General features: G+C 51.8%; 2 protein-coding genes across 2 annotated transcripts; one reads left to right on the forward strand and one right to left on the reverse strand.

Moving 5' to 3' along the window:
* Positions 1 to 408: 408 nt before the first annotated feature.
* Positions 409 to 1,764, forward strand: J4E84_004834 (uncharacterized protein; the record flags this gene model as incomplete). Its single annotated transcript, XM_049387435.1, has 1 exon — positions 409 to 1,764. The coding sequence occupies one exon, from the start codon at positions 409 to 411 to the stop codon at positions 1,762 to 1,764; it is 1,356 nt and encodes a 451-aa protein (XP_049245208.1).
* Positions 1,765 to 7,812: 6,048 nt separating this feature from the next.
* Positions 7,813 to 8,723, reverse strand: J4E84_004835 (uncharacterized protein; the record flags this gene model as incomplete). The annotated part of the gene is made up of 2 exons (XM_049387436.1): positions 7,813 to 8,603; positions 8,666 to 8,723. 2 exons carry the CDS (start codon positions 8,721 to 8,723, stop codon positions 7,813 to 7,815), a joined length of 849 nt encoding a protein of 282 aa, XP_049245209.1.
* Positions 8,724 to 10,125: the final 1,402 nt, after the last annotated feature.

Consider the following 10,125-nt stretch of genomic DNA (forward strand, 5'->3'; position numbering starts at 1 on the left):
AAATTCCATGGAAGGCGCAGGGGTGTGCTTGCCAGAACCCGTTAGCGTGGCGTGCGCAATCCCTGCATCTGGTATAACCGATGAAATCATGCGAAATCGAGTTTCTCTCATGTAAAACTTCCCTCAAAATGCTAAACGCCTTTAAATAAGACCACGCCCTACCCCGAGCTACCCCTTTGGCTACTTTGACAGCTAGAACATGTTCCTGCCACAGACTCTCTATAACCACCTCCACTCCCACAAGGTTAACTCTTGAACGCCGCCGCATTCAACAGTTGCTGCACCTGCATATCGGATCTCGGCCCACTCCCTCACTCCATTGGACAGCTCCTTATCTCGCAGATTCACAGCTGCCAACATCCACTCACGTCACTCAATCTCAGCCCTACCCCGGATTCTTTATCAGACATGCCCGGTCGCCTGTTGAGCACCCTCGCGAGGGTGGCTCCCACGCCATTGCCTAAACTGGACCACGTCAAACCACACGCCGAAGGCCTGCTTCCGCCCGTCTACTCCTACGACGCACCCCGCGTAAAAGCAAAGTCAAAGTCGGAAGAGTCGCTCGTCATGGACATCTTCAACCGCCACAAGCATGACAAGCATGCGAAAGAAAAAGAGGAAGTCAAGAAGAGCCCCAAGGTGGAGGCTCAGGGCGCGGCTTCCATGAACATGAGCGTTGAGTCGCCGCCCATTGTCTTCTACAACAGCCCCCAGTCCTCGACCGGCGCTATTTTCTCGGGTCAGCTCGTCATCAACGTTCATGACCCCTACGTCACCGTGGAAAAATTCGAGATGCGCATGCTCGCCATCGTTTCCACTAAGAAGCCTGTCGCCCCACACTGCCCCGATTGCAGCACGCAAACCACCGAAATCCACAAGTGGGAGTTCCTGACGCATCCTACTTCGCTGCGTCATGGCCCACACACATTCCCCTTCAGCCACTTGCTGCCGGGACACTTGCCTGCGACTACACATGGTAGCCTCGCCACAGTCGATTACTACCTTTCCGCTGTTGCTACCACCTCATCGGGTAAGATTACCTACAAGCGCAATCTGGACATCAAGCGCGCCATCTTTCCCGGAGCCGAGAAGCACTCTATTCGCATCTTCCCTCCCACGAACCTTACCGCTTCAGTGAAGCTACCCCCGGTCATCCACCCGATTGGTGACTTCCCCATTGAGATGCGCCTATCTGGTATTGTGCAGAACAAAGGGGACTCACAAACACGATGGAGACTCCGCAAGCTCAACTGGCGCATTGAGGAGACGCAGAAGTTCATTGCTCCAGCCTGTGCCAAGCACATTTCCAAGGTCGGGGGTGAGGGCAAGGGTGTCCTTCACGAGGATGTTCGCGCCATCGCCAGCGAGGAGGTCAAAACTGGCTGGAAGACCGACTTTGAGAAGGGCGAGATTGACGTAGAGTTTCAGGCCGCCTGCAACGTCGGCCTGAAGCCTCTTTGCGACATGGAGAGCCCAAGCGGCATGAGCGTCAAGCACAACCTGATCATTGAGATGGTTGTCGCTGAAGAGTGGGCACCCCTCAAGAAGCTCAACCAAGCCACTCCTACTGGCGCCGCTCGCGTTCTCCGCACTCAGTTCCACCTCGTGCTCACTGAGCGCTCTGGTATGGGTATTGCTTGGGATGAGGAGCAACCTCCTCTCTACGAAGACGTTCCTATCAGCCCCCCGACTTACGTCGACGACTGCGAATTTCCTTTCTCCAACAGCAGCTCCCGCTCCGGAAGCTTCAGCCTGGAGCAATAGCTGCGAGCTTCCTATTTCCTTTCTTCGCTTATACCCCATTTTACGATGAGATCATCGACGCTTCACGAATCTCCTTACTGTGCCATTGGTCTATTTTCGCTTGGAACTATCACTAGTGGACTGTAGGATATACCCGGCGTCGCGTTTACATGCTCGCCACTCTTATTGGATTTTTTTACGGCGTTCGGCTCATTGCTGGTGTTTTTGGGTTGAGCTCAGGCTGAGCCGCTCTTGCATCGAATGGACATCCAGCAGGCGTTTTTCCTTGGCACAAAGAAAAGTTCAACTGATAGATCACAATTCGTGACTAGCATAATAGCAAGTAATACATAGTACAAGCAGAATCAACTTCTACGCTCTGACATATCTTTGGCTCATGCTTTCTTGAAGTAACTCACAAATCATTGACTAGCTTCACCTCTAGGCACATGAACAAAGCAGTATACATGAGCCGCTGAGGCCGCCCAAGGTCTGTTCATGGCGTACACTTCTTCACAGAGCATCACCGGACCCACCCATCAGGCAGACCAATTCACACCGCTCCATAGTACTCTCACATCGGAAGCGCCTTCCTAGAATGGATCTCACGATACTCGCCCCTTACAACTCGTACCACAAAGCCACCACATGAAAATCCTGCAACCACGTTCCACACTAGCCAGTATTCTAGAACACACTCCCCACATCCCTGATACATGCACCATGGTACCAGCACACCTCGCATCGGCACTTCGGGTACCATACGCCAGTGACACATAACATGCACTTGAGCGGGTACATTACCTGCGCGCCCTGACACCTCTCACCCCGGCCCCTGTCGGGGATCACTCGCATGGTCGGGCTTCTCTACCGAACCGGTACTTTTGAGGCTGCCGGCCTAGAATAATTGGCATGCCAGGGCCCGGACGTGCGCGACAAGATGGGAATGTGAATTCCTCCATGTTTGGAGATGCGACATGTCTGGATGGGATTTCCTATTTAGGTTATCCGCTTTTGATCGAGGTCATCAGCCCAGACCGAAACCTTCTGCATGCTTGCGCATGTGTCACTTGAAAGGCTTGAGGATCGCGGCTCTTCTTTCAATTTTCGCCTCTGCCGTTCAGGGTCAAGTACGGGATAGGCGTGTGAAGACGTCGGTTCATGGATGCTGTTGCCGAGGTATATGTGGGGTGCGGCTACATGACGTACATCACGAACTTTGTCTAAGCCATCACCAACCTGGAAGTATATCCTCAACGAACCGTATGCACCTTGAGTTTCTACAGAGCACCAAACGTACACTCCTTTGGAATCGCAGCATCCATCTTACCATCGCTAGCCGTATTTCTTAAACGCAAAAGCCACAGGATATTCACAGCAACTCCTACGGTTGCATAATCGGTTTTGACATCTAGTCGCGACAGTCGCTACTTCATTGGATCACTATAGAACCACTCCGAGCATGAGCTGGCGTCAGGTAAAAAAGACCCGAAACGCTCCGAGTCTTGCCTATGTAGCCAAGCACCAAAGAAAGCATGCCGACTCGCTCCCACACAACAGGATTGGAACCAGGTACCTTTCGCAACGTCAAAAACCGTGCCGCGCTACATTAGGGTGTACGGGGTCAGTGTATGTCTCATATACAGTTCGTACAAATACACTTACCCGTGCTCGACATCGAGGAATCTCCCCACGAAGATCAAAACACTTATGAACTCGCCAGAGCCGTGTTTGGCAGTCCACTCTTGCTGGGTTATCTCGATTGACATGCTGGTGAAAGCGAGGCGACCACCTATCCTCCACCAGTCTGTGGCTTTGTCAACACGGTGAGACATATACCGTTCGCGACCAATCCTCCCAACCAGTCTGCCCCACGACCATTCTCGATTTACTTCCTTGATCGGTTGGAACTTGTTCAAGAGAAACGGATTCTTTATCTCCAGTGTGGAAAACGTGCCGTTGGCCAGACGAAGCGCTGAGTTTTGGTCTAACAGCCGTACTACCTCTGGACGTCCAGGATGAGAGAGATACATATTCGCACCCCATACGAGACTTGGGCTTGTGGCATTGATCAGATCACTCAGATAAGCGCAATATTCAGTATTGGGAGGTAGCCGCCAACTGACTGTACCGCCCCAGCCAGCCCTAGAGTTAAAGATACGAAGTTAGTCAATGTCTTACACGCAGCTCGCGCAACGGCTCTCTTACCAGGTCCACGAAGGTAAATGATTACGTCGCATACATGCTTCGGAGATAAACATCGCCTGATGCGAGCCCGCACGGTGAAACCATGACGATATCGCCAGGGCGAAGGTAATCTGAGCGGGGGCAGCGCTTCCAGCAATGTCGCCCGTCCACAAGGGTATTCCGTGAAACATATGCAGCGATGTGGTTTGTTCGTACATTCCAAGAACACCCTGGACTAGAGATGGCGCAGAACTTAGTATTGGTAGCACTAGCAGTTCCAAGGCAAACTACTTACAGGCTGGCAGGGTATCTGTAGCTTGTGTCAAGCGTCGTTTCGTAAACTCACGCATATGTTCGCACAGCCCTCGCAATTGCGCTCCAACGGTTATCTCCTCTACGACAGGAAAGCCATAGTCAAGCCGATACTCCTCGTCATTAGCAATGACCAAGTCTCCTTGGTGCGCACTACTACCTCCGCTGAATGCACCGCCTTTGAATATGCCGCTCAACATAAAGTCTACCAGAATGGTGTTGGGATCGTTCTCATGGCTTATAGGTTGGTGAAACAGCGACACATCCGCGCTTTCATTCGAAGCCATACATCGACATTCCCAGTAGAACTGGTGTTCTGTGAAAACGATACGGCGGTTAGAGAGGACTCCTTCTTGGTATGTCCACCCGCGGGTCCAATATTGCGATTGGAGTATTTCTCGCCGCGGGTCAGGGAGCATAGAAAGAAGTAGACTTCCGCTATTGGCGTAGTACTTTGGCTGTGGCTTGCGAGGTGTGTTTCGTACCCCAGGAAGACCATGGCTAGCACCACTTCCTGCAGCTGCTACGATGGTGAACTCAGCTGCTTCATATATTGTGGTCATCCTCGAAATTAGGTAGCCTTTCTCTTCTGGATCCGCCTGGTTTATACAGCTCCGATCCACCCACAGATAGGTAAAGTCGAGCTTGCGTGTGACCTCGACTGCGTCCATGACAGTTGCCGGCCAGTCTTCTAGATCGGCGGGCGTAGATCCCCAAACATAGCTTAAAGCAGCGTACGGAGTTCCCCACGGCTTGTCTTCAACCTCGGGAGGATCCTTGGTACAGTTGATCAGACGAAAGCCTCTGGTTACCGGTTCTTCCGATGCACGTTGTCTGCAGGCTGTACCGTGTCCACTGCGGCAGTAATCGAGCCAAGACCGTAATCGCTCAAGATCGAATGAACTCTTAAGCTCTCTTGCTCCAAGCAGATTCTGGTTGAGACCGTCGCTGGGCTCGGCAGCCGGCTTGTAGAATATGGCCCCCACAGCTGGAATCTCGTAATCTAGCCATGAGGCATCGTGCCCGGTTGGTGGGATCGACTCTATATCTGGCACAACTGCCATGAACACGGTTTCGTGGCGTTCCTCGAGGAAGTCGGGTTCTTTAAACGCGTTTCTCACCCGATCTGCATTGAAGAGCCAAGCATCGCTGCTAGGGAACGCAAGTAGTTTGTAACGTTCATGTACATCTGGCTCGACTCTGACAGATCGAAGGAAGTCGCACAAGGGACAATCTGACGGCTTGGACAGCCTCGTGCCAAACCGATGCACCGAAACTGCGTCAGCGTAAAAGTGCCTTCCATCGCTAGCTTCGTAGAGCTTCGACTTCTTGTCTGGATCGTCCACTCTGCGTTTGTAGTACTTGAGGGCCGCTTCGAAAACGTTGTCGATGTCAAGCATTTGACATCCCGCACACAGTGGTGATGTCAGGTCGATGGTTGGTTTAAGTCGTTTCCTTTCTTCAGCCCTGTCTTCCGGACTGGCTTCCTGTCTTCTTTTGCCTTCCTGCTTTGAATATGAGGCGCTCATATCGCTTCCAAGGTAGAAGTATTCGGGTAATGTAGGCGCGTCACAGTATCTCCGTGATATGCGCGATGGTCAGCATGCTTCTTGTTAGTAATGGGCTGCCTGCATTCTCTCTTAACTGCTACAAGTCAATTTCGAAATATTGGAATCGATCCATATGGAACCTGGTAGAATGTATGCTCGTATTGGTATACACAGCTGAGGGCAGATCGGCGTTCTACACAGCCTCCTCGCTGCCTGAAACAGCCTTAGCGCCGCCACGAGCGTGTCCACCCCAACTGAGCGAATGGCAACAACGATCCTTTTCTTATCCAGATTGTCGTTTTCGCGCACTAATCCCCCATTGGGAGGTTCTGCGAACTGAGGCTGAACAGATTGCACGCAGCAAGCAATTCGGTTCCAGGCGCGAGCACAACTGCGGCCATCGAACGACAAGTTCCCACAGTCTGTCCTCGCTTCAGATCTGGAGGGTGGCACGCTTTGCTTTCACTTCAGCCAATCGTTCAACTCGCTCCCACTTTGACTACCAGCTTTCCCTTCGCTCTACCTGTTCTGAGCTTCTCATAAGCTTTGGGTACATGCTCGAAAGCATACACCTCACTCACGACAGGCTTCACTTTCCCGTCCGCAACAAGATTTCCCAACTTCGTAAAGTCTTCGAAGTTCGTAGAAGCAAGACCGAAAGAGAATGGCCGTTGCCCACCTCCAAGCCACGTCGGTACCAGGAAGCGGAATGCGAGATCGTAGATAAAGGGCAGGCTCACTTGAGATCCGATCTGGACGTATCTCGCTGCAGGATTTGTGAAGGTGGGTGATTTCCAGTATAGCTCAAACTGATGTCCAATGTTGTCGAGAACCATGTCATAGTGGTTTGAGCTGCTTGCTAGAATGGTAGTTACATCGTTCTGGCGATAGTCGATGACTTCGTCGGCCCCAAGATCCTTGCAAAGCTGAACATTTACGCCTGTGAGGGATCAGACAATGCGTTATTGTCGCGACTGTTGGATGCTTACCGGAGCAGGTCGTTGTGACATAGCATCCTAGAGCTTTTGCGATCTGAATGGCAAAAGTACCCGTACCACCTGAACCACCGTTGATTAGTACTCTGTCACCGGCTTTTACATTCGGTGCGAGGCACTGATATGTAACAAGACCGCAGACTCCCAGCGTTGCTGCTTGCTCCGCTGAGATACCATCGGGCATTGGCACCGTTCCCGCTTTTGAACCGATGATGTATTCTCCCAACGTGCCAAATTGTTGCTTCGGCTCGAGCTTGCCAAAAACCATCTGCCCGACCGTGAGGTCGCAATCCGGTCCCACTTCAGCGACTCTTCCAGCGAAATCAAGTCCGGGGGTTACTGGCTTAGGGATGGCCATTCGCCCAACGATGGGTAGTTCTGCAAGCTTGTAGTCGACCTGGTTCAGAGCAGCAGCGTGAACTTGAATCAGAGATTCTCCACTTGCGAGTGGCCGCTTCGCTGTCGGCAGCGGTACTGAATCATTGAGCTGTATTGCCTCCTCGAGCGTGGTACCGCATGTTGACCATTGCCATGCTCTCATCGTTGCTGGCAGGCGCATCGTCTCGGTTCCGGTAGTAGTAGTTTGCGACATCTTCCAAGTAACACTGTGTGCGTGGTAGGGGAAATGAGGGGTAAAAAGACAGAAATGAGTTTCAACCCCGATGCGCTGTCATATACAATTGCGTTGCGGCTGGTCGTCAACCAGGACCGTGGCTATCGTACGGATCCCCGCACGGGGAAGTTGCGAAGAGACCATCGTGTACGGCGTAGGATGAGTAAACCATCAAGACCCATCAAGATCGATCATCAGCGAGATTTCATGTAGAATGGAGTTAATTGTCAACGCTGTGCATAGGACATCATTGACACGAATGAGAAAGCGAAGGACATGCGCGCAGAATGATCGCGACTGCTAGGCTGCTAGCGCCGGACTTTGCACTCCCGCTACTTGGGCAGCTACTACCCAACACCACCACCAAACACCCTTCACTCGCGTGGCTTTCCGCCTGTTGACTGCGTAGTATCTACCGTTCGCGCCAGAAGTCGCTATCCTCTCCAATGATGACCTGCTCGTCGTCGGATACGTTCCCTTCAGCAATGCCATCCATATCGTGCCTCATTGGCGTGTCAGCCGTGCGACCTCTCCACTTTCGACGCTTTGGCTCGCCAGCTGCATATTTTGCAAGCACAGCACTGACAGACGGAGGCGGGTCTACTTCTTCCATGTCTTCTGGTCCGCCTTCGATCTGGCTGTTCATCGCTTCCTCATGTCCTTCATGGTCTGACATCCTTTCCTCTTCTGTTTCGCCAAGTATCTCGTCATTCATGACACAGTCATTTCCTTTAGATTTCTTCCTTTCGCACTCGTTCTGATATTGCGCCTTTCTCTTGAGACCGGCGTGAACTGGTATGCTAGTCTGATTCTTGTTGTCGCCCTTCGCGATCATGGCGTCTAGACTTGCAAAATCGCCATCGGACTTCTTTATGAGAAATCTGTCAGTCTCATGCTTCAGATTATCCGATGGCGCCTTGGGGTATTGTCTGTGGGACTTTGGCTGGTCTTTTGCCAGCACACGTCCGTTCCGTGGCCCGCTCGTATCCAAGATCACTCGCGCTGCTCGCTTCTCTATGGCATCACGGAGACCCTCGAGCACCTCAAGGCGTGTTCTTACGTCCCACCCGAAGATGATCGTTCCTTTGCGGGATGTTACGTCGACGCGATATCTGTCGGATGATATTTGGATGGTGACCAGGTTGACATCGCGAACACTGGTGACGGAAGGATACTCGGTACGGACCAGAAATACCAGCGTATCTAGATACTCGTGTCAGTATTCTCTCATAGAAAACGAGCGGTTGGGGCGATTAGCGACCTACTGATCAGCTGTATACGCTCCTGCTCGGACAAAGTGCCTCCAATGTTAGTGAGCGCCATGAAATGCGAGTGAAGGGGATCCGCGTTCGTCATGGCAAAAGATTGATATCTGAACCTGTGACGCTCTAGATTTATGCGGAAAGGATCAGTGGTACTGGCTGGGGCGAGGAAAGAACGCACTATCGAAACTACAGTTATAATGAAACCGACGCTCTGCCAAGACGTGTCTGCATTCACTGACCGAATCGTGTCTCCTCCAGTTCACTCGATCAGAAATCAACGATCGAAACTTAGTAGATTACTGATAGTTTGACTGTGTAAGTTTGCTATCAGAGACTAAACATGCGGAGTCTAATAAGGCAAAGTGTTCATGCTATACTCAAGGAGTAATACATTTAGAATTCTTTTATCTCGATGCTTTAATTCGGTGTGCTTTCATGTGATGATGGGCCGTTTTACCATATCAAGAGCTTCCAAGTAAATTCTCGCTTATCTCTCGAGCAGGAATACAGCACGTTGTCCAGTTTGATGCCATCCGAATGTTTTAAAGGAAGCGCAGTACAAGTTCAAGATGGTAATTACGGGTGTGGTGTTCAAAGGTCGTAGAGAAGCTGAGGGTTTGACACTGTAGATTAAGTACTACGAACGATGTGTGAGCACCTGGGCAGGCCCGTACTGGCAGCCTTAAACTTTACCGCTTGGGTGATCTACTGGTATCCCTGGAGGTATCGGTTAGGTTCGCAGTCGCGCCAGGTTGGAGATTGGCGATGACACGAGCAACTGTTGGGACTTGATATAAGGATGAAGCTCTCCTTCATGGACAGTCGTGGATCAGCGGCGGGGGTAGACGGTCAATGTGAATGCGGTGTCAGGTGGGCGCGTGAGTTGACGTGGGCACCTCAGACCATGGGACGGGCGGGTTAGCGCCATGTCCGTGCCCAGCTTGACATCAACCATCATCGATCTCTGGTAACGAAGCTGCACCTATCCTCACCGTATCTGCGCCATAAACGCAGTGCTTTGATTTCTCTACTCGACCATCGTCCTCGAGACCTAAATATTGGCGTCGCATACCCTCTACCTCGGCCTAGTATCCGCGCAGCCAACTCCGCACCACCTCGAAGCATCTAGCTTCGCGCCTCGAATCGACCGCGCCGTACCTCGTCTTCCTACCTACACACACTCTCTGCAAGATGGCATCAAGGAAGAAGGTCCTCCTTAAGGTATTTCAGCTCTCGACAGGGTCTGCCCTTCACGGCTAATGCGCGCAGGTCATTATCCTCGGAGACAGCGGGGTCGGCAAGACGAGCTTGATGAACCAATATGTACGGAGAACCCCTCGTAGAGCTATACACGACACGAGTGATAGCCAGAGGCTATGAACACTGGCTTATACGGTCTCTACAGGTCAACAAGAAGTTCAGCGCAAGCTACAAAGCCACAATCGGTGCCGATTTCCTGA

The sequence above is a fragment of the Alternaria hordeiaustralica genome, assembly GCF_023758085.1.
Source record: "Alternaria hordeiaustralica strain BMP 2776 chromosome Unknown scaffold_7, whole genome shotgun sequence".
Classification (NCBI taxonomy): Eukaryota; Fungi; Ascomycota; class Dothideomycetes; order Pleosporales; family Pleosporaceae; genus Alternaria; species Alternaria hordeiaustralica.